We start from the raw sequence: 25,136 nt of genomic DNA, 5'->3' as shown, positions 1-25,136 counted from the left end.
GTGGGACAGGATGTGGGTTAGCGAGCACGGGGGAGGGGGTAGGACAGGATGTGGGTTAGAGAGCACGGAGGAGGGGGTGGGACAGGATGTGGGTCAGCGAGCACGGGGAGGGGGGGACAGGATGTGGGTTAGTGAGCACGGGGAGAGGGGGGGACAGGATGTGGGTTCGTGAGCACGGGGGAGGGGGGGACAGGATGTGGGTTAGCGAGCACGGGGAGGGGGTGGGAAAGGATGTGGGTTAGCGAGCACGGGGGAGGGGGGACAGGATGTGGGTGAGCGAGCACGGGGGAGGGGGGGGACAGGATGTGGGTTAGCGAGCACGGGGGAGGGGGGGACAGGATGTGGGTTAGCGAGCACGGGGAGGGGGTGGGAAAGGATGTGGGTTAGCGAGCACGGGGGAGGGGGGACAGGATGTGGGTGAGCGAGCACGGGGGAGGGGGGGACAGGATGTGGGTTAGCGAGCACGGGGGAGGGGGGGACAGGATGTGGGTTAGCGAGCACGGAGGAGGGGGGGACAGGATGTGGGTTCGTGAGCACGGGGGAGGGGGCGACAGGATGTGGGTTAGCGAGCACGGGGAGGGGGTGGGAAAGGATGTGGGTTAGCGAGCACGGGGGAGGGGGGACAGGATGTGGGTGAGCGAGAACGGGGGAGGGGGGGACAGGATGTGGGTTAGCGAGCACGGGGGAGGGGGGGACAGGATGTGGGTTAGCGAGCACGGAGGAGGGGGGGGACAGGATGTGGGTCAGCGAGCACAGGGGAGGGGGTGGGACAGGATGTGGGTTAGCGAGCACGGGGAGGGGGGGACAGGATGTAGGTTAGCGAGCACGGGGGAGGGGGGGACAGGATGTGGGTTAGTGAGCACGGGGGAGGGGGGGGACAGGATGTAGGTTAGCGAGCACGGGGGAGGGGGGGGACAGGATGTGGGTTAGTGAGCACTGGGGGGGGGGGGGACAGGATGTGGGTTAGTGAGCACGGGGGAGGGGGGGGGACAGGATGTGGGTTAGCGAGAACAGGGAGGGGGGACAGGATGTGGGTTAGCGAGCACGGGGAGGGGGGACAGGATGTGTGTTAGCGAGCACGGGGAGGGGGGGACAGGATGTGGGTTAGCGAGCACGGGGAGGGGGGGACAGGATGTGGGTTAGTGAGCACGGGGGGGGGGGGGACAGGATGTAGGTTAGCGAGCACGGGGAGTGGGTGGGACAAGATGTGGGTTAGCGAGCACGGGGAGGGGGGGCATGATGTGGGTTCGCGAGCACAGGGAGGGGGGGGACCGGATGTGGGTTAGCGAGCACGGGGGAGGGAGTGGAACTGGATGTGGGTTAGCGAGCACGGGGGAAGGGTTGGGACAGGATGTGGGTTAGCGAGCACGGGGAGGGGGGGGACATGATGTGGGTTAGCGAGCACGGGGAGGGGGGGACAGGATGTGGGTTAGCGAGCACGGGGGAGGGGGTGGGACTGGATGTGGGTTAGCGAGCACGGGGGAGGGGGTGGGACAGGATGTGGGTTAGCGAGTACGGGGAGGGGGGAACAGGATGTGGGTTAGCGAGCATGGGGGAGGGGGTGGGACTGGATGTGGGTTAGCGAGCACGGGGAGAGGGGGGGGACAGGATGTGGGTTAGCGAGCATGGGGGAGGGGGTGGGACTGGATGTGGGTTAGCGAGCACGGGGGAGAGGGGGGGGACAGGATGTGGGTTAGCGAGCACGGGGAGGGGGGGACAGGGTGTGGGTTAGCGAGCACGGGGAGGGGGGGACAGGATGTGGGTTAGCGAGCACGGGGGAGGGGGGGACAGGATGTGGGTTAGCGAGCACGGGGCAGGGGGTGGGACAGGATGTGGGTTAGCGAGGACGGGGAGGGGGGGACAGGATGTGGGTTAGCGAGCATGGGGAGGGGGGGACAGGATGTGGGTTAGCGAGCACGGAGAGGGGGTGGGACAGGATGTGGGTTAGCGATCACGGGGAGGGGGTGGGACAGGATGTGGGTTAGCGAGCACGGGGGAGTGGGGGACAGGATGTGGGTTAGCGAGCACGGGGAGGAGGGGGACAGGATATGGGTTAGCGAGCACGGGGGGAGGGGGTGGGACAGGACGTGGGTTAGCGAGCACGGGGGAGGGGGTGGGACAGGATGTGGGTTAGCGAGCATGGGGGAGGGGGGACATGATGTGCGTCAGCGAGCACGGGGAGGGGGGGACTCGATGTGGGTTAGCGAGCACGGGGGAGGGGGGGACAGGATGTGGGTTAGTGAACACGGGGAGGGGGGACATGATGTGGGTTAGCGAGCACGGGGGAGTGGGTGGGACAGGATGTGGGTTAGCGAGCACGGGGAGGGGGGGGACAGGATGTGGGTTAGCGAGCACGGGGAGGCGGTGGGACAGGATGTGGGTTAGCGAGCACGGGGGAGGGGGGACAGGATGTGGGTTAGCGAGCACGGGGAGGGGGGACAGGATGTGTGTTAGCGAGCACGGGGAGGGGGGACAGGATGTGGGTTAGCGAGCACGGGGAGGGGGGTCAGGATGTGGGTTAGCGAGCACGGGGGAGGGGGGACAGGATGTGGGTTAGCGAGCACTGGGAGGGGGTGGGACAGGATGTGGGTTAGCGAGCACGGGGGAGGGGGGACATGATGTGGGTTAGCGAGCACGGGGAGAGGGGACATGATGTGGTTTAGCGAGCACGGGGGAGGGGGGGACAGGATGTGGGTTAGCGAGCACGGGGGAGGGGGGACATGATGTGGGTTAGAGAGCACGGCGTGGGGGGGGGACAGGATGTGGGTTAGCGAGCACGGGGAGGGGGGGGACAGGATGTGGGTTAGCGAGCACGGGGAGGGGGGGACAGGATGTGGGTTAGCGAGCACGGGGAGGGGGTGGGACAGGATGTGGGTTAGCGATCACGGGGAGGGGGTGGGACAGGATGTGGGTTAGCGAGCACGAGGGAGTGGGGGACAGGATGTGGGTTAGCGAGCACGGGGAGGGGGGGGACAGGATGTGTGTTAGCGAGCATGGGGAGGAGGGGGACAGGATATGGGTTAGCGAGCACGGGGGGAGGGGGTGGGACAGGATGTGGGTTAGCGAGCACGGGGGAGGGGGTGGGACAGGATGTGGGTTAGCGAGCATGGGGGAGGGGGGACATGATGTGGGTCAGCGAGCACGGCGGAGGGGGGGACAGGATGTGGGTTAGCGAGCACGGGGGAGGGGGGACAGGATGTGGGTTAGCGAGCACGGGGAAGGGGGAACAGGATGTGTGTTAGCGAGCACGGGGGAGGGAGTGGGACAGGATGTGGGTTAGCGAGCACGGGGAGGGGGGGACAGGATGTGGGTTAGCGAACACGGGGGAGGGGGGACAGGATGTGGGTTAGCGAGCACGGGGAGGGGGGACAGGATGTGGGTTAGCGAGCATGGGGGAGGGGGGACAGGATGTGGGTTAGCGAGCACGGGGGAGGGGGACAGGATGTGGGTTAGCGAGCACGGGGGAGGGGGGGACAGGATGTGGGTTAGCAAGCACGGGGGAGGGGGGGACAGGATGTGGGTTAGCGAGCATGGGGGAGGGGGGGACAGGATGTGGGTTAGCGAGCACGGGGGAGGGGGACAGGATGTGAGTTAGCGAGCACGGGGGAGGGGGGGACAGGATGTGGGTTAGCAAGCACAGGGGAGGGGGGGACAGGATGTGGGTTAGCGAGCATGGGGGAGGGGGGGACAGGATGTGGGTTAGCGAGCACGGGGGAGGGGGACAGGATGTGGGTTAGCGAGCACGGGGAGGGGTGGCACAGTTGAATGACATTTGGTGTGAGATAGCAGATGAGCAGAAGCGTTTTGGAATACTCAAGATTGTGGAGAGGAGGAAGACATGGATGAGGGCTTTGTCATGTTGGGTGTTCTGGTTCACAAACAAGCCAACAATGCTGGAAGTGGTGTAACGCTATTTTATTAACTGTTCAACTATGTTAACATACTGTAAACGTGGGTATAAGCAATACCAGCTTAACTGTGGACCCTCTCCTATCACTAGCTTTGGTGAGGCACTCAGCACACGGTGAATGTCTGTGATGCAGGCTGTCAGCTCTGTGCTCTGAGCTTGCTGCTGCTAGAATGAGCAGGAACTCTCCTGTCCCCTGTTTTTATAGTGATTGTGCTCTCACTGGTGATTGGCTGCGGTGTTCTGTATGCTGGTTGGTCCTACTGCATGTCCATCAGTGGGTGTATGTGATTGCACCATAATGTACTGATTTATATTATGACATCCCCCTTTTTTACAAAGAACATGTGCCTATGTGAGAATATATAACGTGTAATGAGTGTGTCTGACCATGGGTGTGCAGTATTTACATAACTATGTACATGAGGCTAGTCTATATACGCGGGGAGGTGCCTGGTGCAGAGAAAAGAAAAACAAGGTGTTACACCAACAACAAAACTAATAACGAATGCTATAAACAAACTAGTGAAATGCTGAACCAGGCTGAAAGAACAAAGCATGAAGTCCAACATTGTAAGGCTCAGAAATCAAGTCTCTGAGGTGGGCGACGAATTTGGGGTGACCGCCTCAAGGGTGGGTCAGGAGGCACCGGCTGAGGATCGGGCCGGGCCAAGTGAGGAGGATGCAGAGTATCCGGAAGCTCTACAAAGTCCAGGTCAGGGACAACAGGAGGGCGTGGCACCGGTGGAGGATCGCGTAGCGAGCGTGGAACCAGACGAAGGGCACGCCGATTGCAACGGCGAATGGAGCCATCAGGCAGACGAACCAGGAATGAGCGGGGAGCCACCAGCCGAAGAACTACAGCAGTCACAGACCAGCCACCCTCCGGAAGGTGGATTCGGACGTTGTCACCTGGCGCCAGAGCAGGAAGATCAGTCGGTCGAGCGTCATGCGCCGCGTTGTGCTGCGCGCGAGACTGTTGCATCCGCTGAAGGACCAGAGCATGGTCGAGGTCTGGGACGTGAATGGACGGTAAAGTGGTCCTGAGGGTGCAACCCATCAGCAGCTGGGCTGGTGACAGGCCCGTGGACAGTGGAGCCGAGCGATAGGCCAGCAAGGCGAGGCAGAAGTCGGATCCTGCATCAGCAGCCTTGCAGAGGAGCCTCTTTACGATGTGGACGCCCTTTTCTGCTTTGCCATTTGATTGGGGGTGCAGGGGACTGGACGTCACGTGTACAAAGTTGTACCTGCTGGTGAAGTTAGACCATTCCTAGCTCGCGAAGCAGGGGCCATTGTCCGACATCGCAGTGAGTGGGAGGCCGTGACGAGCAAAGGTCTCTTTGCAGGCACGGATAACAGCCGATGACGTGATGTCGTGCAGGCGTACAACCACGGGATAGCTGGAAAAATAATAATCTATGAGAATATAGTCCCTGCCGAGCGCATGGAACAGGCCCACGCCTACCTTAGACCAAGGGGACGTAACCAACTCATGGGGCTGAAGGGTCTCCCGTAGTTGGGCCGGCTGGAACTGGTGACCGGTGGGGCAATTGAGCACAGTGTTGGCAATGTCCTCATTTATGCCAGGCCAGTAGACAGCCTCTCGGGCCCTCCATTGGCACTTCTCTACGCCGAGATGGCCCTCGTGCAGCTGCTCTAAAACCAGGTGATGCATGCTGTGTGGGATCACGATGCGGTCCAGCTTCAGGAGGACGCCATCAACGACTGCCAGATCGTCTCGAATATTATAGAACTGCGGGCATTGTCCCTTGAGCCATCCGTCAGTCATGTGGCGCATCACACGTTGTAGCAGGGGGTCAGCCACAGTCTCACGGCGAATGTGGGTTAGGCGTTCATCCGTGGCCGGCAGATTGGCGGCCGTGAAGGCCACATGGGCGTCGACTTGGCAAACGAACCCCTCTGGGTCGGACGGAGTGGTGACTGCCCTGGACAGAGTGTCGGCTATGATCAGGTCCTTACCCGGTGTATACACGAGCTGGAAATCATATCTCCGGAGCTTGAGCAGAATGCGTTGTTGGCGAGGGGTCATGCCATTGAGGTCTTTTTGGATGATGCCGACCAGCGGGCGATGGTCGGTCTCCACAGTGAACTGGGGAAGGCCACACACCTAGTCATGGAACTTGTTGACACCGGTCAACAGGCCTAGGCACTCCTTCTCGATTTGCGCATAGCGCTGCTCTGTGGGGGTCATGGCCCGTGACGCATAGGCAACAGGGGCCCATGACGAGGTGTCATCTCGTTGCAGGAGCACCGCCCCTATGCCAGATTGGCTAGCGTCCGTTGATATCTTCGTCTCCCTTGCAGGATCGAAAAACGCCAATACCGGGGCGGTGGTCAGCTTGACCTTGATCTCCTTCCATTCACGCTGGTGGGCGGGAAGCCACTGGAAGTCCGTCGTCTTCCTAACTAAGTTGCGGAGAGCCGTGGTGTGGGAAGCACGGTTAGGGATGAACTTTCCTAGGAAGTTGACCATTCCTAAGAACCGGAGCACCGCCTTCTTATCCGCCGGCTTCTGCACGGCCGTGATGGCTGTCACCTTGTCCTCATCCGGCCGCACACCCAACCGGGAGATGTGGTCTCCTAAAAACTTGAGTTTGGTCTGGCCGAAAGAACATTTGGCTCTGTTGAGGCGCAGGCCTTGGTCCCGTATTCGCTTAAAAACGCGTTGGAGGCGACTGATCTGCTCCTGCGGGGTGGTGGACCAGATGATGATGTCGTCCACATAGACGCGCACACCCTCGATGCCCTCTATCATCTGCTCCATGATGCGGTGTAACACTTCAGATGCTGATATGATTCCAAATGGCATTCTGTTGTAGCAGTACCTGCCAAATGGGGTGTTGAAAGTACACAGCTTTCTGCTGGACTTGTCCAATTGAATCTGCCAGAAGCCCTTTGATGCATCCAGCTTGGTGAATATGTTGGCTTGAGCCATCTCGCACGTGATCTCCTCCCGCTTGGGGATAGGGTAATTCTCCCGCATGATGTCACGATTTAAATCCTTCGGGTTGACACAGATCCGGAGCTCGCCGGAAGGCTTCTTGACGCACACCATGGAACTGACCCAGTCGGTTGGTTCCGTCGCTCTGGAAAGCACTCCTTGGTCCTGGAGATCCTGCAGCTGCTGCTTGAGGCGGTCCTTGAGGGGTGCTGGGACTCTGCGAGGTGCATGAACCACAGGCGTGGTGTCCGGTTTGAGCAGGGTTTTGTATGGGCAGGAAGTGAGCCCATGCCTTCGAAGACATCTCGGTGTTGAGTGATGATGGCACTTAGTTGCGCCCTGAAGTCCGCATCTTGGAAGTCAGACGTGTCCTCTGGAGAGAGGGAATGTACGCGCTGCACGAGGTTGAGGAGCTTGCATGCCTGTGCGCCTAGCAGGGAGTCCTTTGAGGAGCCCACGATCTCGAAGGGTAGGGTGACTTTTCGCGAGTTGTGCGTCACCTCGTGTTGGCATGACCCGGTGGCGGGGATGATGTTACCATTATAGTCGACCAGTTGGCAGTTGGATGGAAGAATTGTTGGTTTGACCCCCAAGGTTTGAAATGCTGACCATGCGAGGAGATTGGCGGAAGCACCAGTGTCCAGACGGAATCTGATCTGGGATCAGTTGACCATCAGGGTGGCACACCACTCATCGTCCGGATCAATGCTGTGTACCAACAGCGGCTGGTGCTTTCGATTCGGGGACAGCCTGTTCTTGGTTATGACAGCAACTCGAAAAGGCTCCCTGTCCTCGGTGTCACTGGTCTGCATGAAGTCAGGATCGGACTCGGTGAAGGTGGGTTGGATTGCCCGAACATTCCTGCGAGGCTGGTTAAATCATTGAGAGTTGGCGGGCTGGGCTACTCGACAGCAGGCAGCATAGTGGCCAAGCCTGCCACAGCGTAGGCACTGTCGCGATTTCGCAGGGCATTGCTGCTTTAAGTGGGCGGAGTCACAGTTGCCGCATGTCGTGACGTCGGTGCGTTCGTTGCGCCACCGCGCATCTGCGGTATGGTCTTGCGTGGTGCGGGCCTGCGCATCGCATTCCTCCACGTCATCGTCCCCTCGTTTGGCGGGTACAAGCGCGGGAGGCCTCGGAAAGCGCGCAAAATGGCCGCCCTCCTCCAGATTGCGGCCCGGGAGGTGCACGATCGTTTGGACCCGTTCCGCCTCATGGGGCCCTTGCCGCGCCGTTTCAGCTGCCTGTATGTAGGAGTACCGGCTGGTGGCATTCACATGCAGGACACAGGTCTCGATGGCAGTCGCTAGGGTTAGTTGCTTAACTTTAAAGAGCTGCTGACACAGGGGGCGTCATTCTCCGACCCCCCCGCCGGGTCGGAGAATGGCCGTTGGCCGCCGTGAATCCCGCCCCCGCCGAAGTCTCCGGTACCGGAGATTGGGCGGGGGCGGGAATCGGGCCGCGCCGGTTGGCGGGACCCCCCGCTCAATTCTCCGGCCCGGATGGGCCGAAGTCCCGCCCAGAAATTGCCTGTCCCGCCGGCGTAAATCAAACCTGGTATTTACCGGCGGGACCAGGTGGCGTGGGCGGGCTCCGGGGTCCTGGGGGAGGCGCGGGGCGATCTGACCCCGGGGGGTGCCCCCACGGTGGCCTGGCCCGCGATCGGGGCCCACCGATCCGCGGGCGGGCCTGTGCCGTGGGGGCACTCTTTCCCTTCCGCCTCCGCCACGGCCTCCACCATGGCGGAGGTGGAAGTGACTCTCCCCACTGCGCATGCGCGGGAAACTGTCAGCGGCTGCTGACGCTCCCGCGCATGCGCCGCATTTCCGCGCCAGCTGGCGGGGCAACAAACGCCATTTCCGCCAGCTGGCGGGGCGGAAATCCCTCCGGCGCCGGCCTAGCCCCTCAATGTTGGGGCTAGGCCGCCAATGATGCGGAGCATTCCGCACCTTTGGGCCGGCCCGATGCCCGTCTGATTGGCGCCGTTTTTGGTGCCAGTAGGCGGACATCGCGCCGTTGGGGGAGAATTTCGCCCAGGGTGTCCGACATGACCCCAAAAACAATCTGGTCGCATATCATGGAGTCGGAGGTGGGCCCGTAGCGGCAGGATTGCACGAGGATGCGGAGGTGTGTTAATTAGGATTGGAAAGGCTCGTCCTTACCCTGCAAGCGCTGCTGGAACAGGTACCTTTCGAAGCTTTCGTTGACTTCAACACTGAAGTGTGTGTCGAATTTGAGGAGCACCGTCTTGTACTTGGCCTTGTCTTTGTCGTCCGCGAATGTCACGAAGTTAAAGATGTGGATGGCACGTTGCCCAGCCGTGGAGAGAAGAAGGGTTATCTTCCTGGTGTCCGATGCATTCTCCCTGTCCGTGGCCTCGAGGAAGAGCTGGAAGCGCTGTTTAAATATCTTCCAATTTACCCTGAGATTGCCGGCAATGCGGAGGCGGCGGGTTGATGTTCTCCATGCTGTAGGATGCCGGAATGCTGAGAAGTTGCAGGTAGGTCTCACAAGTGCTAGATTGCGGCCACTCCTTGTACCATGTTGTGTTGGGTGTTCTGGTTCATAAACAACACTGGAAGTGGTGTAACGCTATTTTATTAACTGTTCAGCTATGCTAACATACTGTAAACGTGGGTATAAGCAATACCAGCTTAACTGTGGACCCTTTCCTATCACTAGCTATGGTGAGGCACTCAGCACATGGTGAATGTCTGTGATGCAGGCTGTGAGCTCTGTGCTCTGAGCTGGCTGCTGCTAGAATGAGCAGGAACTCTTATGTCCCCTGTTTTTATAGTGCTTGTGCTCTCACTGGTGATTGGCTGCGGTGTTATGTATGCTGGTTGGTCCGACTGCATGTCCATCAGTGGGTGTATGTGATTGCACCATAATGTACTGATGTATATTATGACAGGCTTCAGCAGCACAAGAGATGAGGAGAGGCGGAGACGGACAATATTATTAAGGTGGAGATAGGCGATCTTGGCCATGGATGGAATTCAGAAGAAATATCTTTACCCAGGGGATTGGGGCGAATGGAACTGGATACCTCAGGAAGAGGCAAATATCCTCTCTTGTGGGAGCTCCCTGGTAGAGGCCTCCCTTGTGGGTGGGCTCTGGCGGGCGCTCTCTAATTAGGAGGTCTCTGGTGGGGTCTATCTAATTGGTGCGGCAGCGCGGCACAGTGGTTAGCACTGCTGCCTCACTGCACCAGGGACCCGGGTCCGATTACGGCCTCGGGTGACCGTCTGTGTGGCGTTTGCACTTTCTCTCCGTGCCTGCGTGGTTTTCCCCCGGGTGCTCCGGTTTCCTCCCAAAGATGGACAGGTTAGGTGGGTTGGCCATGCTAAATTGCCCCTAGGTGGGGTTAAGGAGATACGGCAGGGGATTGGGATGAGGTCGGGTGCTCTTTCAGAGGGCGGGTGCAGACCCGATAGGTCGAATGGCCTCCTTCTGAACTGTAGGGATTCTCTGATTCCATGAACCCAGATGGGGGAAGCTGCACAAAGACATGACAGAAAGAACGAGAAGAATATTCTGATAGTGTGAGGAGAGATCAGGGATGGGAGGAGGATTATATGGGACATATATCGATTCGCTTGAAGAGCCTGGTTCTGTGCTGTACTTATGTAATCCTGTGGATTTAATTGTAAAGGTGTATTTTTTGTACATTCTACTTGTTGTAGATTTTGAAGATCCATCAACCAGTCGGCCATCACCCAACATAAGAACCTCTTCCACACAGCAGTGAGTATGTGCGATGGGGGAGTCTTTCTGTGGCCTGATCGCTGGTCTCAGACTGGGGAAGGGTTGCTGCAGCCCGGCTCGATGTCAGCTGAGCACATCCAATGCACTGGGAGGAGGAAAGATGGTGGCATAGTGGTAATATAGTGCTGCATAGGAGATTATTAAATAAGTTAAGAGCCCATGGTGTTAAGGGTAAGATCCCGGCATGGATAGCGGATTGGCTGACTGGCAGAAGGCAGAGAGTGGGGATAAAGGGGTCTTTTTCAGGATGGCAGCCGGTGCCTAGTGGTGTCCCTCAGAGGTCTGTGCTGGGACCACAACTTTTCACAATATACATTAATCTCGAAGAAGGAACTGAAGGCACAGTTGCTAAGTTTGCAGATGATACAAAGATCTGTCGAGGGACAGGTAGTATTGAGGAAGCAAGCGGGGCTGCAGAAGGATTTGGTCAGGCTGGGAGAGTGGGCAAAGAAGTGGCAGGTGGAATACAATGTGGCACAGACTATTTTCTAAATGGGGAAATGCTTAGCAAATCAGAAGCACAAAGGGACTTGTGAGTCCTTGTTCACGATTCTCCGAAGGTTAATATGCAGGTTCAGTCGGCAGTTACGAAGGCAAATGCAATGTTAGCATTCATGTCGAGAGGGCTAGAATACAAGACCAGGGATGTACTTCTGAGGCTGTATAAAGCTCTGGTCAGACCCCATTTGGAGTATTGTGAGCGGTTTTGGGCCCCGTATCTAAGGAAGGATGTGCTGGCCTTGGAAAAGGTCCAGAGGAGGTTCACAAGAATGATCCCTGGAATGAAGAGCTTGCCGTATGAGGAACGGTTGAGGACTCTGGGTCTGCACTCGTTGGAGTTTAGAAGGATGAGGGGAGATCTTATTGAAATTTACAGGAGACTGCGAGGCCTGGATAGAGTGGAGAGCATGTTTCCACTTGTAGGAACAACTAGAACCAGAGAACACAATCTCAGACTAAAGGAACAATCCTTTAAAACCGAGATGAGGAGGAATTTCTTCAGCCAGAGGGTGGTGAATCTGTGGAACTCTTCACCGCAGAAGGCTGTGGAGGCCAAATCACTGAGTGTCTTTAAGACAGAGGTAGATAAGTTCTTGATTAATAAGGGGATCAGGGGTTATGGTGAGAAGGCAGGAGAATGGGGATGAGAAAAATATCAACCATGATTGAATGGCGGAGCAGACTCGATGGGCCGAGTGGCCTAATTCTGCTCCTGTGTCTTATGGTCATATATGACTGAATTGGTGATCCAGATACCCATGCTGTGCTGACAAGGGTTCAAATCCCATGGGGAGGTGGTGGCATAGTTAATGGAGGTATTTAAATTCAATCAATATGAATCTGGCCTCAGTACTGTGAAACTATCTTTAATCATTGCTAACAAAAACACTAGTTCACAGTGTATTTTAGGGAAGGAAATTCACTCGGTGCCTTATTGATCTGACACAGCACCTGAAAATGGAGAGCCTCCATGTTAGTTTACAGTCCATCAGGAGGCCATTTGGAGCATCGCACCTCTGCTAGCTCTTTGTTAGATCCGTCTAAAGGCTAATCCCCCTGCCCCGCATCTCTGCACGTTCCTCTGCTCCAAATGTTTTTTCCCCTGAAGTGTCTTTCTATTCCTGGCCTCGGCTGCTCGCTGTGGGGCAACTGCGTGCCCAGCGTGGAACCCCAGCTGTGCCAACGTGCACAACGGCAACCGAGCTCCTGAACTCAAACTTCAGCTCAGGGCTGTGGCTCTGTGGTGTGGACTAATAGTTCAGTGTGCTACTGAGGAAGCAGCGAAAGGGAGGGCGAGGGGGGGGATCGAGAGAGCGATTGTCTTTTCGTTGAGAAATCCAACATTCAGTCTCCCTGTTGAGGTGTGCGTACAGGATTCCCCAAGTATGTGAGTCTCTGTCAGGGCAGGAGGGTAAGCCAGGGGACAGCTGCTGGACTGTTGGGCGGATCACAATGGAAACCTCGAAGCGTTGCAGATTGCCCATTTGCATTTGGGTTTGTTTATTGTCACGTGTACCGAGGTACAGTGAAAAGTATTTTTCTGCGAGCAGCTCAACAGATCATTAAGTACATGAGAAGAAAAGGGAATAAAAGAAAATACATAATAGGGCAACACAAGGTTTACAATGTAACTACAAAAGCACTGGCATCGGATGAAGCATCCAGGGGTGTAGTGTTAATGAGGTCAGTCCATAAGAGGGTCATTTAGGAGTCTGGTGACAGTGGGGAAGAAGCTGTTTTTGAGTCTGTTCGTGCGTGTTCTCAGACTTCTGTATCTCCTGCCCCATGGAAGAAGTTGGAAGAGTGAGTAAGCCGGATGGGAGGGATCTTTGATTATGCTGCCCGCTTTCCCCAGGCAACGGGAGGTGTAGATGGAGTCAATGGATGGGAGGCAGGTTCGTGTGATGGACTGGGCTGTGTTCACGACTCTCTGAAGTTTCTTGCGGCCCTGGGCCGAGCAGTTGCCATACCAGGCTGTGATGCAGCCCGATCGGATGCTTTCTATGGTGCATCAGTAAAAGTTGGTAAGAGTCAATGTGGACATGCCGAACTTCCTTAGTTTCCTGAGGAAGTATTGGCGCTTTTGTGCTTTCTTGGTGGTAGCGTCGACGTGGGTGGAATAGGACAGATTTTTGGAGATGTGCACCCCTAGGAATTTGAAGCTGCTAACCATCTCCACCTTGGCCCCGTTGATGCTGACAGGGGTGTGTACAGTACTTTGCTTCCTGAAGTCCATGACCAGCTCTTTAGTTTTGCTGGCATTGAGGGAGGGATTGTTGTCGCTACACCACTCCACTAGGTTCTCTATCTCCCTCCTGTATTCGGACTCATCGTTATTCGAGATCCGGCCCACTATGGTCGTATCGTCGGCAAACTTGTAGATCCATGTGGATCAGTGTGAACCGATTGGATAACGACAGGTAATATGATAAGGCTCTGGGCAGAAGGTACACTCTGTCTTTCTCTGCTCTTTTCCAGGTCTCGTTATGGTCGGATGTGACGCAGGGTATGGAGAGTGGGAAGATGCTGGACGAGCTGCTACAACTGTTGTATCTCTGGGAAAGGAAGGAGAGTTGCAAGTCCCAGATTCATTGCAGCTGCACCTTTTCTTTCTCGTTTATCATTGGCCGGTCGGTCAGTGCGGCCACCGTCAAAACGCAGTAAAATTCAGTTCAATAGCTTGTGTTTTATTTGGTGGATCAGAGGGGCGGGGCAGGAGAGGGGTCGGCAAATCAGCTGCTGGGTGGGGAAAGAGGGGATGATGTGTCTCCATGTGGGGAGAGGGAGAAGGGGGGGCTCTATGGGCAGGAGGATGAGAGGGAATGGGCTGGGTTGCTGGGTGGCGGGGGTGGGGGGTGGGGGGCGGGTGGGGAGGAGGAGAGACGTGATAATGGACCGGTGGGTGGCTGCTGGGTAGATATTTTCAACACCTGTTATGGCAAGTTTCAGAATGAGTAATAAAGTGTGTGTGGCCATGTGTGGTACTGTGTACGCGTGTGGGGTAGTGTGTGTACACGTGTGGGGTAGAAGGTGTACGCGTGTGGGGTAGAATGTGTATGTGTGTGAGCTAGAGTGTTTAAGCATGTGGGGTAGAGTGTGTACGCGTGTGGGGTAGAGTGTGTATGCATGTGGGGTAGAGTGTGTACGTGTGAGGGGTAGAGTGTGTACGTGTGTAGGGTAGAGTGTTTAAGCATGTGGGGTAGAGTGTGTACATGTGTGGGGTAGTGTGTACACATGTGGGGTAGAGTGTGTACGCGTGTGGGGTAGTGTTTAAGCATGTGAGGTAGAGTGTGTAAGTGTGTGGGGTAGAGTGTGTACACGTGTGGGGTGTGTGTACAGGTGTGGGGTAATGTTTGTACACGTGTGGGGTAGTGTGTGTACAGGTGTGGGATAATGTTTGTACACGTGTGGGGTAGTGTGTTTACAGGTATGGGGTAGAGTGTGTACACATGTGGGGTAGAGTGTGTACGCCTATGGGGTAGAGTGTGTATACGTGTAGGGTAGAGTGTGTACAGGTGTGGGGTAGAGTGTGTACGCATGTGGGGTAGAGTGTGTACGCGTGTGGGGTAGAGTGTGTACGCGTGTGGGGTAGTGTATGCGTGTGGGGTAGAGTGTGTACACGTGTGGGGTAGAGTGTGTACGCATGTGGGGTAGAGTGTGTACACGTGTGGGGTAGAGTGTGTATGCGTGTGGGGTAGAGTGTGTACGCGTGTGGGGTAGAGTGTGTACGCGTGTGGAGTAGAGTGTGTACGCGTGTGGGGTAGAGTGTGTACGCATGTGGGGTAGAGTGTGTACGCGTGTGGGGTAGAGTGTGTACGCATGTGGGGTAGAGTGTGTACGCATGTGAGGTAGAGTGTGTACATGTGTGGGGTGTAGTTTATGTGGGGTAGTGTGAAAGTGCGTGGGGTAGTGGTGTGTGTGGGAGCAGGGGTGTAGTATGTGTGTGTATGTTGGGGGTGGTGTGTGTGTTGGGTGGTGGTGTGTGTGTGTTGGGGGGTATATGGGTGTGTGTGTGTGTGTGTGTTGGGTGTGTGTGTGTGTGTTGGGTGTGTGTGTTGGGTGTGTGTGTGTGTGTTGGGTGTGTGTGTTGTGTGTGTGTGTTGGGGTGTGTGTGTGTGTTGGGGTGTGTGTGTGTGTTGGGGTGTGTGTGTGTGTATGTTGGTGTGTGTGTGTGTGTGTTGGGGTGTGTGTGTGTGTTGGGGTGTGTGTGTATGTTGGTGTGTGTGTGTGTTGTGGGGTATGTGTGTGTGTTGGGTGTATGTGTTGGGGTGTGTGTGTGTGTGTTGGGGTGTGTGTGTGTGTGTTGTGGGGTATGTGTGTGTGTGTGTGTGTGTGTGTTGGGGGTGTATGTGTGTGTGTGTGTTGGGGGTGTATGTGTGTGTGTGTTGGTGTGGGTGTGTGTTGGGGTGTGTGTGTGTGTGTGTGTGTTGGGGATGTGTGTGTTGGTGGTGTGTGTGTGTGTATTGGGGTGTGTGTGTGTGTGTTGGGGTGTGTGTGTGTGTGTGTTGGGTGTGTGTGTGTGTTGGGTGTGTGTGTGCGTTGGGTGTGTGTGTGTGTTGGGTGTGTGTGTGTTGGGGGGGTAAGTGTGTGTGTGTGTTGGGGGTGTGTGTGTGTGTGTGTGTTGGGGTGTGTGTGTGTGTTGGGGTGTGTGTGTGTGTGTTGGGGGTATGTGTGTGTGTGTGCGTGTGTGTGTTGGGGGGTATGTATGTGTGTGCGTGTGTTTGTTGGGTGTGTGTGTTTGGTGTGTGTGTATGTGTTGGGGTGTGTGTGTGTGTGTGTGTGTTGGGGGGTATGTGTGTGAGCGTGTGTGTGTTGGGTGTGTGTGTGTGTTGGGTGTGTGTGTGTGTTGGGGGTGTATGTGTGTGTGTTGGTGGTGTGTGTGTGTTGGGGGGTATGTGTGTGTGTGTGTGTTGGTGGTGTGTCTGTGTGTATGTTGGGGGGGTATGTGTGTGTGTGTGTTGGGGGGTATGTGTGTGTGTTGGTGGTGGTGTGTGTGTGTGTGTGTGTTGGGTGTGTGTGTGTGTTGGGTGCGTGTGTGTGTTGTGTGTGTGTGTGTGTTGGGGGTGTATGTGTGTGTGTGTTAGTGGTGTGTCTGTGTGTATGTTGGGGGGGTATGTGTGTGTGTGCATGTGTTGGGGTGTGTGTGTGTGTGTGTTGGGGGGGTATGTGTGTGTGTGCGTGTGTTGGGGTGTGTGTGTGTGTGTTGGGGTGTGTGTGTGCGTGTGTTGGGGGTGTGTGTGTGTGTTGGGGGGTATGTGTGTGTGTGTGTTGGGGTGTGTGCGTGTTGGTGGTGTGTGTGTGTGTGTGTTGGGGGGTATGTGTGTGTGCGTGTGTTGGGGGTGTGTGTGTGTTGGGGTTGTGTGTGTGCGTGTGTTGGGGGGGGTGTGTTGGGGGGGTATGTGTGTGTGTGTGTTGGGGGGTATGTGTGTGTGCGTATGTTGGGGTGTGTGTGTGTTGGGGGGGTGTGTGTGTGTTGGGGTGTGTGTGTGTTGGGGTGTGTGTGTGTGTGTTGGGGGGGTATGTGTGTGTGTGCGTGTGTTGGGGTGTGTGTGTGTGTGTGTGTGTTGGGGTGTGTGTTGGGGTGTGTGTGTGTGTGTGCGTGTGTTGGGGGAGGTATGTGTGTGTGTGTGTTGGGGGGGTATGTGTGTGTGCGTGTGTTGGGGGGTGTGTGTGTGTTGGGCTGTGTGTGTGTGTGTGTTGGGGTGTGTGTGTGCGTGTTGGTGGTGTGTGTGTATCTTCCTGATTTCCCCATATGAATGAATGAATGAATGAAAATCGCTTATTGTCACAAGTAGGCTTCAAATGAAGTTACTGTGAAAAGCCCCTAGTGAAGCCCCTAGTCGCCACATTCCGGCGCCTGTTCGGGGAGGCTGGTTTGCCCTAAGTTCTCTATCTAACTGCTTGTTGAAACCACACAGGCCGGGAATCTCCATTGGCTGACCCCGGAATCAGGAAATGCAATGGGGCGGACACAAAATCAGGAAATGCGATGGGGCGGACTTCCGGGTGCGGCGATGACCAGCTAAGTCGCACGTTTCGGCAGCTCCCGGTGGAACGGACTTTTGGGCTCTTGATAGGAGCCCCAACGGCAATTTTAACGGCTAAAAACACCGTGCGGTAAACCAGAAGGGTGTTCCCCCTGGACACGGATGGAAAAAGGAGAGGAAAGTGGCCGGATTGCAGCGGATCCTTTGGAACAACGGCAAGGAAGGCAAGCAAAAACCAAGATGGCGTCGGAAGGTGGCAGTTTCACATGGGGCCCTGAACAACAAGAGTTCTTGAAATGCTGCGTGGAGGAGATAAAAAAGGAAATGAAGAAAGAGTTGTTGGCCCCGATATTACAGGCGATCGAAGGGCTGAAAGAGGAACAAAAGACCCAGGAGCAGGAGCTTCGGGTCGTGAAGGCGAAAGCAGCCGAGAATGAGAACGATATACAGGGCCTGGTGGTGAAGTCGGAGATACAGGAGGCACACCAGAAACGATGTGTGGAGAGGTTGGAGGCACTGGAAAATAACGCAAGGAGGAACAACCTGAGGATTCTTGGCCTTCCTGAAGGTGTGGAGGGGGCGGACGTCGGGGCATATGTGAGCACGATGCTGCACTCGTTAATGGGAGCGGAGGCCCCGACGGGTCCGTTGGAGGTGGAGGGAGCGTACCGAGTTATGGTGCGAGGATCGAGAGCAGGAGAAACTCCCAGAGCCATAGTGGTGAGATTCCTCCGTTTTAAGGATAGAGAAATGGTCCTTAGATGGGCGAAGAAAACTCGGTGCAGTAAATGGGAGAACGCGGTGATCCGCGTTTATCAAGACTGGAGTGCGGAGGTGGCGAGAAGGAGGGCGAGCTTTAATCGGGCCAAGGCGGTACTTCACAAAAGGAAGATAAAATTTGGAATGCTGCAACCGGCAAGACTGTGGGTCACATATCAAGGGAGGCACCACTACTTTGAGACGGCGGATGAAGCGTGGACTTTTATTGTAGAAGAAAAACTGGAATGAGTGGATTATGAAAAAGAACGTTTGGACAAAGTGGTGGGGCGAATGGGGGGGGGCGAAGAGGGGTTTTATGTTCTAATCCTGTGGTATGGTAACTTTTCTTTCTCCCACAGGTGGTGATGGGGGGAGGTGGGGAGGGAGAGGAGATGGGGCGTTGGCCATGGGAGGCGGGGCCAAGGGAGAGGCGCGGGCTTGGTTCCCGCGCTATGATAATTATGGCGGGAATAGAGAAGCAGGAAGGAGGGGGCGTCGCACGGTGCGAGCCGTGGTCACGGGGGGAAGCCGAGGTCAGCCAGAGTTTGCTGACTTCTGGGAGCAACATGGGGGGAGTAATTACGCTAGCGGGGGGGGTGGGAGGGGGGAATTACTGGGTTGCTGCTGCTGGGGAAAGGGGGGAGTGGGTACGGGAGAGGATGGGCGGGGGGGCACCGCCTGGGGGAGATACAGCTGCGTGGGAACTGGGTGAGAAGCTGGAAAAAGATGATGGCTAACCGGCAAGGGGGGGGGGGGGGGGGGGTGGGAAGCCCCCCAACTCGGCTGATCACGTGGAACGTGAGAGGGCTCAACGGGCCGATAAAGAGGGCACGAGTACTCGCACACCTTAAGAAACTTAAAGCAGATGTGGTTATGTTACAGGAAACGCACCTGAAACTGATAGACCAGGTTAGGCTGCGCAAAGGATGGGTGGGGCAGGTGTTCCATTCGGGGCTGGATGCGAAAAACAGGGGGGTGGCTATATTAGTGGGGAAGCGGGTAATGTTCGAGGCAAAGACTATAGTGGCGGATAACGGGGGCAGATACGTGATGGTGAGTGGCAAATTACTAGGAGAGATGGTGGTTTTGGTAAACGTGTATGCCCCGAACTGGGATGATGCCAACTTTATGAGGCGAATGCTAGGACGCATCCCGGACCTAGAGACGGGAAAGCTGATAATGGGGGGAGACTTTAACACGGTGTTGGAACCAAGGCTGGATAGGTCGAAGTCCAGGACTGGTAGGAGGCCGGCAGCAGCCAAGGTGCTTAAGGATTTTATGGAGCAGATGGGAGGTGTGGACCCGTGGAGATTCAGTAGACCTAGGAATAAGGAGTTCTCGTTTTTCTCCTATGTCCATAAAGTCTATTCGCGCATAGACTTTTTTGTGTTGGGTAGGGCATTGATCCCGAAGGTGAGGGGAACGGAATATACGGCTATAGCCATTTCGGATCATGCCCCACACTGGGTAGACTTGGAGATAGGGGAGGAAACAGGAGGGCGCCCACCCTGGAGAATGGACATGGGACTAATGGCGGATGAGGGGGTGTGCCTAAGGGTGAGGGGATGTATTGAAAAGTACTTGGAACTCAATGACAATGGGGAGGTTCAGGTGGGAGTGGTCTGGGAGGCGTTGAAGGCGGTGGTTAGGGGGGAGCTGATATCAATAAGGGCACATAAAGGGAAGCAGGAGAGTAAGGAACGGGAGCGGTTGCTGCAAGAACTTTTGAGGGTGGACAGACAATATGCGGAAGCACCGGAGGAGGGACTGTACAGGGAAAGGCAAAGGCTGCATGTGGAATTTGACTTGCTGACTACAGGCACTGCAGAGGCACAATGGAGGAAGGCGCAGGGTGTACAGTATGAATATGGGGAGAAGGCGAGCAGATTGCTGGCACACCAATTGAGGAAAAGGGGAGCAGCGAGGGAAATAGGGGGAGTGAGGGATGAGTAAGGAGAGATGGAGCGGGGAGCGGAGAGAGTGAATGAAGTGTTCAAGACATTTTATAAAAAATTGTATGAAGCTCAACCCCCGGATGGGAGGGAGAGAATGATGGATTTTCTGGATCGGCTGGAAATTCCCAAGGTGGAAGAGCAGGAAAGGGTGGGACTGGGAGCACAGATCACGGTAGAAGAAGTGGTGAAAGGAATTAGGAACATGCAGACGGGAAAGGCCCCGGGACCGGACGGATTCCCAGTTGAATTTTACAGAAAATATTTGGACTTGCTCGCCCCGGTACTGATGAGGACCTTTAACGAGGCAAAGGAAAGGGGACAACTGCCCCCGACTATGTCTGAAGCAACGATATCGCTTCTCTTAAAGAAGGAAATGGATCCGCTACAATGCGGGTCCTACAGACCAATTTCCCTCCTAAATGTGGATGCCAAGGTCCTGGCCAAGGTAATGGCAATGAGAATAGAGGAATGTGTCCCGGGGGTGGTTCACGAGGACCAAACTGGGTTTGTGAAGGGGAGACAGCTGAACACGAATATACGGAGGCTGTTAGGGGTAATGATGATGGCCCCACAAGAGGGTGAAACGGAGATAGTAGTGGCGATGGATGCCGAGAAAGCATTTGATAGAGTGGAATGGGATTATCTGTGGGAGGTGTTGAGGAGATTTGGTTTTGGAGAGGGGTATGTTAGATGGGTGCAGCTGTTGTATAGGGCCCCAGTGGCGAGTGTGGTCACGAATGGACGGGGATCGGCATATTTTCGGCTCCATAGAGGGACAAGGCAGGGATGTCCTCTGTCCCCATTACTGTTTGCACTGGCGATTGAGCCCCTGGCGATAGCGCTGAGAGGTTCCAAGAGATGGAGGGGAATACTTAGGGGAGGAGAAGAACACCGGGTATCTTTATATGCGGATGATCTGCTACTATATGTGGCGGATCCGGCGGAGGGGATGCCAGAAATAATGCGGATACTTGGGGAGTTTGGGGATTTTTCAGGGTATAAATTGAACATGGGGAAGAGTGAGTTGTTTGTGGTGCATCCAGCGGAGCAGAGTAGAGAAATAGAAGACCTACCGTTGAGGAAGGTAACAAGAGACTTTCGTTACCTGGGGATCCAGATAGCTAAGAATTGGGGCACATTGCACAGGCTAAATTTAACGCGGTTGGTGGGACAGATGGAGGAAGATTTCAAGAGATGGGATATGGTAGCACTGTCAATGGCAGGGAGGGTGCAGGCGGTTAAGATGGTGGTCCTCCCGAGATTCCTCTTTGTGTTTCAGTGCCTCCCGGTGGTGATCACGAAGGCTTTTTTAAAAAGGATAGAAAAGAGCATCATGGGTTTTGTTTGGGCCGGGAAGACTCCGAGAGTGAGGAAGGGATTCTTACAGTGTAGTAGGGATAGGGGGGGGCTGGCACTACCGAGCCTAAGTGAGTATTATTGGGCCGCTAATATTTCAATGGTGAGTAAGTGGATGGGAGAGGAGGAGGGAGCGGCGTGGAAGAGATTAGAGAGGGCGTCCTGTAGGGGGACCAGCCTGCAGGCTATGGTGACAGCCCCATTGCCGTTCTCACCGAGGAACTACACCACGAGCCCGGTGGTGGTAGCTACACTGAAGATTTGGGGACAGTGGAGACGACATAGGGGAAAGACCGGAGCATTGGGGGGGTCCCCGATAAGAAACAACCATAGGTTTGCCCCGGGGGGAATGGATGGGGGATATGGAATGTGGCAAAGAGCAGGAATAACGCAACTGAAAGATCTATTTGTGGATGGGAAGTTCGCAAGTCTGGGAGCGCTGACCAAGAAATATGGGTTGCCTCAAGGGAATGCATTCAGGTATATGCAATTGAGGGCTTTTGCGAGGCAACAGGTGAGGGAATTCCCGCAGCTCCCGACACAAGAGGTGCAGGACAGAGTTATCTCAAAGAAATGGGTGGGGGATGATAAGGTGTCAGATATATATAGGGAAATGAGGGACGAAGGGGAGACTATGGTGGACGAACTAAAAGGGAAATGGGAAGAAGAGCTAGGGGAGGAGATCGAGGAGGGGCTGTGGGCAGATGCCCTAAACAGGGTAAACTCGTCGTCCTCGTGCGCCAGGCTAAGCCTGATTCAGTTTAAGGTATTACACAGGGCACATATGACTGGAACACGGCTCAGTAAATTTTTTGGGGTGGAGGATAGGTGTGCGAGGTGCTCGAGAAGCCCAGCGAATCATACCCATATGTTTTGGTCATGCCCAGCACTACAGGGGTTTTGGGTGGGGGTGACAAAGGCGCTTTCAAAAGTAGTAGGAGTCCGGGTCGAACCAAGCTGGGGGTTGGCTATATTTGGGGTTGCACAAGAGCCGGGAGTGCAGGAGGCGAGAGAGGCCGATGTTTTGGCCTTTGCGTCCCTAGTAGCCCGGCGCAGGATATTGCTAATGTGGAAAGAAGCCAAGCCCCCGGGGGTGGAGACCTGGATAAATGATATGGCAGGGTTCATAAAGCTAGAGCGGATTAAGTTCGTCCTAAGGGGGTCGGCTCAAGGGTTTACTAGGCGGTGGCAACCGTTCGTCGAATATCTTGCGGAAAGATAGATGGGGGAAAAAAGAAGGCAGCAGCAGCAGCCCAGGACTTGGGGGGGGGGGGGAGGGATGGGGGGGGTGGGGGGGGGGGGGAGGGATGGGGGGGGTGGGGGGGGGGGGGAGGGATGGGGGGGGGGTGGGGGGGGGGGGGAGGGATGGGGGGGGGGGTGGGTGGGGGGGTGGGGGGTGGGGGGTGGGGGGGGGGGGGGGGGTATAGCCTGTAACAAGGCAGTTGCCAATTAGGGCTAGTTTTCATTTTTGTTATTTAATATTTATTTATTTGTTGTTTTTTGTTTATATAAAAAAGGTCATTATTATCTGTATTGTTATAATGTTGTGTAAAGGATGCACAATGTACTGTGTTGGTTGACCAAAAATTTTCAATAAAATATTTATTAAAAAAAAAGGAAATGCGATTGGGCGGACACGGAATCAGGAAATGCGATTGGGCGGACACGGAATCAGGAAATGCGATTGGGCGGACACGGAATCAGGAAATGCGATTGGGCGGACAACCGGTTTTGGCGTTGAAATCGTGGCGGGCGCCAGTTTCCCGACAAATCGCAATTCTCCGTCGCCTCGACAGCGGCGTGGCTGCATTCCTGCTGCATTCGCCGTTTGGATATCATTAACGTGCCTGAGCCGGTATTCTCCGGGGCCTCCGCGATGCTGCACCGGGGCGAATTCCTCACACCGAGGTTCACTTGTACTTTAAATACCGGGAAACTGGCGCCGTGGCTGCTGAGGGAGGGAGAGGAGGGAGGACACAGAGAGGCACGACCGTGAGCTGCGAGGCTGGGCACTAGCCGGGTTGGCTGGGGTTGGTTGGGAGGGGGCCCTGCCAGGGCAGGGGCAGTGTGACCAGGGGATGGGCCATGGAGCCGGGGTGACCTCCCACGGGGCTGGGGTGCTGTCCAGGCAAGGCCGCCATTGGCACGGCCTGCAAAGCAGCCATCTTGCTGCGCACCCTACTGACCGCCCACCTGGGCCCCTGGTCCTGCAGAATGACACCGGCCGTATGGGTGCTACACCCCACCACCCACATACTCCACCCTACGCCATACCATTGCCACCCGCCAGCGGGCATCATGTGGCCCACCCAGGAGCAATGCCACAGTAGTCCCTTCGGGGGGGAGCGCAGACAGGGGCCATGGAGCATACTGCTGGCAGTGCAGCACCAGCTGACGGTACCCCTGGCAGCAGGGACAAGTGCCAGGCCAGGGCCACCACAGTGCTGGGCACTGGCGGGGCCAGGGGTGATGAGATGGGAGAGGGGGGGGACATGCAGGAATCGGGTCCGCAATGCCAACCGAGGCTGCCATGTCGCCCAGTGGACCTGGTTGGGCACGGGGGTACGTGACATGCTAACATGTCGACCTTTCACCCCTGCAGCCAATGGATATTGGAATGCAACCAGCAATGGTGGCCTTCCTGCTGGTCGCCGCAGCCCTGGGGGAAGCCCTGCGGCTGTACGAGCTGGAGCTGCTCGAGGAGGAGAAAGCTGCAGCAGCGGAGCGGGCAGCAGCGGTGCGGGCAGCAGAGGAATGAGCAGCAGCAGAGCGGGCAGCAGCGGAGCGGGCAGCAGAGGAACGGGCAGCAGAGGAGCGAACAGCAGAGGAGCGGGCAGCAGAGGAGCGGGCAGCAGCGGAGCGGGCAGCAGAGGAACGGGCAGCAGAGGAGCGGGCAGCAGAGGAGCGAACAGCAGAGGAGCGGGCAGCAGAGGAGCGGGCAGCAGAGGAGCGAACAGCAGCGGAGCAACGGGCAGCAGCGGAGCGGGCAGTAGAGGAACGGGCAGCAGAGGAGCGGGCAGTAGAGGAACGGGCAGCAGAGGAATGGGCAGCAGCGGAGCAGGCAGCAGAGGAGCGGGCAGCAGAGGAACGGGCAGCAGAGGAGCGGGCAGCAGAGGAGCGGGCAGCAGAGGAACGGGCAGCAGAGGAGCGGGCAGTAGAGGAATGGGCAGCAGCGGAGCGGGCAGCAGAGGAACGGGCAGCAGAGGAGTCGGCAGGAGAGGAGCGGGCAGCAGAGGGACAGGCAGCAGAGGAGCGGGCAGCAGAGGGACAGGCAGCAGAGGAGCGGGCAGCAGAGGAGCGGGCAGCAGAGGGACAGGCAGCAGAGGAGCGGGCAGCAGAGGGACAGGCAGCAGAGGGACAGGCAGCAGAGGAGTCGGCAGCAGAGGAGCGGGCAGCAGAGGGACAGGCAGCAGAGGAGCGGGCAGCAGAGGGACAGGCAGCAGAGGAGCGGGCAGCAGAGGAGCGGGCAGCAGAGGAATGGGCAGCAGAGGAGCGGGCAGCAGCAGAGGAGCGGGCAGCAGAGGGACAGGCAGCAGAGGAGCGGGCAGCAGCAGAGGAGCGGGCAGCAGAGGAGCGGGCAGCAGAGGAGTCGGCAGCAGAGGGACAGGCAGCAGAGGAGCGGGCAGCAGAGGGACAAGAGGCAGCAGAGGAGCGGGCAGCAGAGGAGCGGGCAGCAGAGGGACAAGAAGCAGCAGAGGAGCGGGCAGCAGAGGGACAAGAGGCAGCAGAGGAGCGGGCAGCAGAGGAGCGGGCAGCAGAGGAGCGGGCAGCAGCAGAGGATCGGGCAGCAGAGGGACAGGCAGCAGAGCAGCGGGCAGCAGCAGAGGAGCGGGCAGCAGAGGAGCGGGCAGCAGAGGAGTCGGCAGCAGAGGGACAGGCAGCAGAGGAGCGGGCAGCAGAGGGACAAGAGGCAGCAGGGGAGCGGGCAGCAGAGGAGCGGG

The 25,136-nt window shown here is 56.7% G+C and overlaps 1 protein-coding gene across 1 annotated transcript in view; it reads left to right on the top strand.

Annotated features, from left to right (window-relative positions):
- LOC140422665 (zinc finger C2HC domain-containing protein 1A-like) overlaps nucleotides 1-13,816 on the top strand; it is an 85,742-nt gene extending 71,926 nt beyond the window's left edge. The window contains exons 8-9 of the mRNA XM_072507662.1: nucleotides 10,556-10,616; nucleotides 13,617-13,816. Of these exons, the coding sequence (XP_072363763.1) occupies nucleotides 10,556-10,616; nucleotides 13,617-13,638 (83 nt within the window). The 3' untranslated portion in view covers nucleotides 13,639-13,816. The remainder of the gene's footprint in view (nucleotides 1-10,555; nucleotides 10,617-13,616) is intronic.
- Nucleotides 13,817-25,136: the final 11,320 nt, after the last annotated feature.

This window comes from Scyliorhinus torazame, chromosome 1, assembly GCF_047496885.1.
Source record: "Scyliorhinus torazame isolate Kashiwa2021f chromosome 1, sScyTor2.1, whole genome shotgun sequence".
In the NCBI taxonomy this organism is placed as follows: domain Eukaryota; kingdom Metazoa; phylum Chordata; class Chondrichthyes; order Carcharhiniformes; family Scyliorhinidae; genus Scyliorhinus; species Scyliorhinus torazame.
This window is presented reverse-complemented; position numbering and strand designations above follow the sequence as displayed.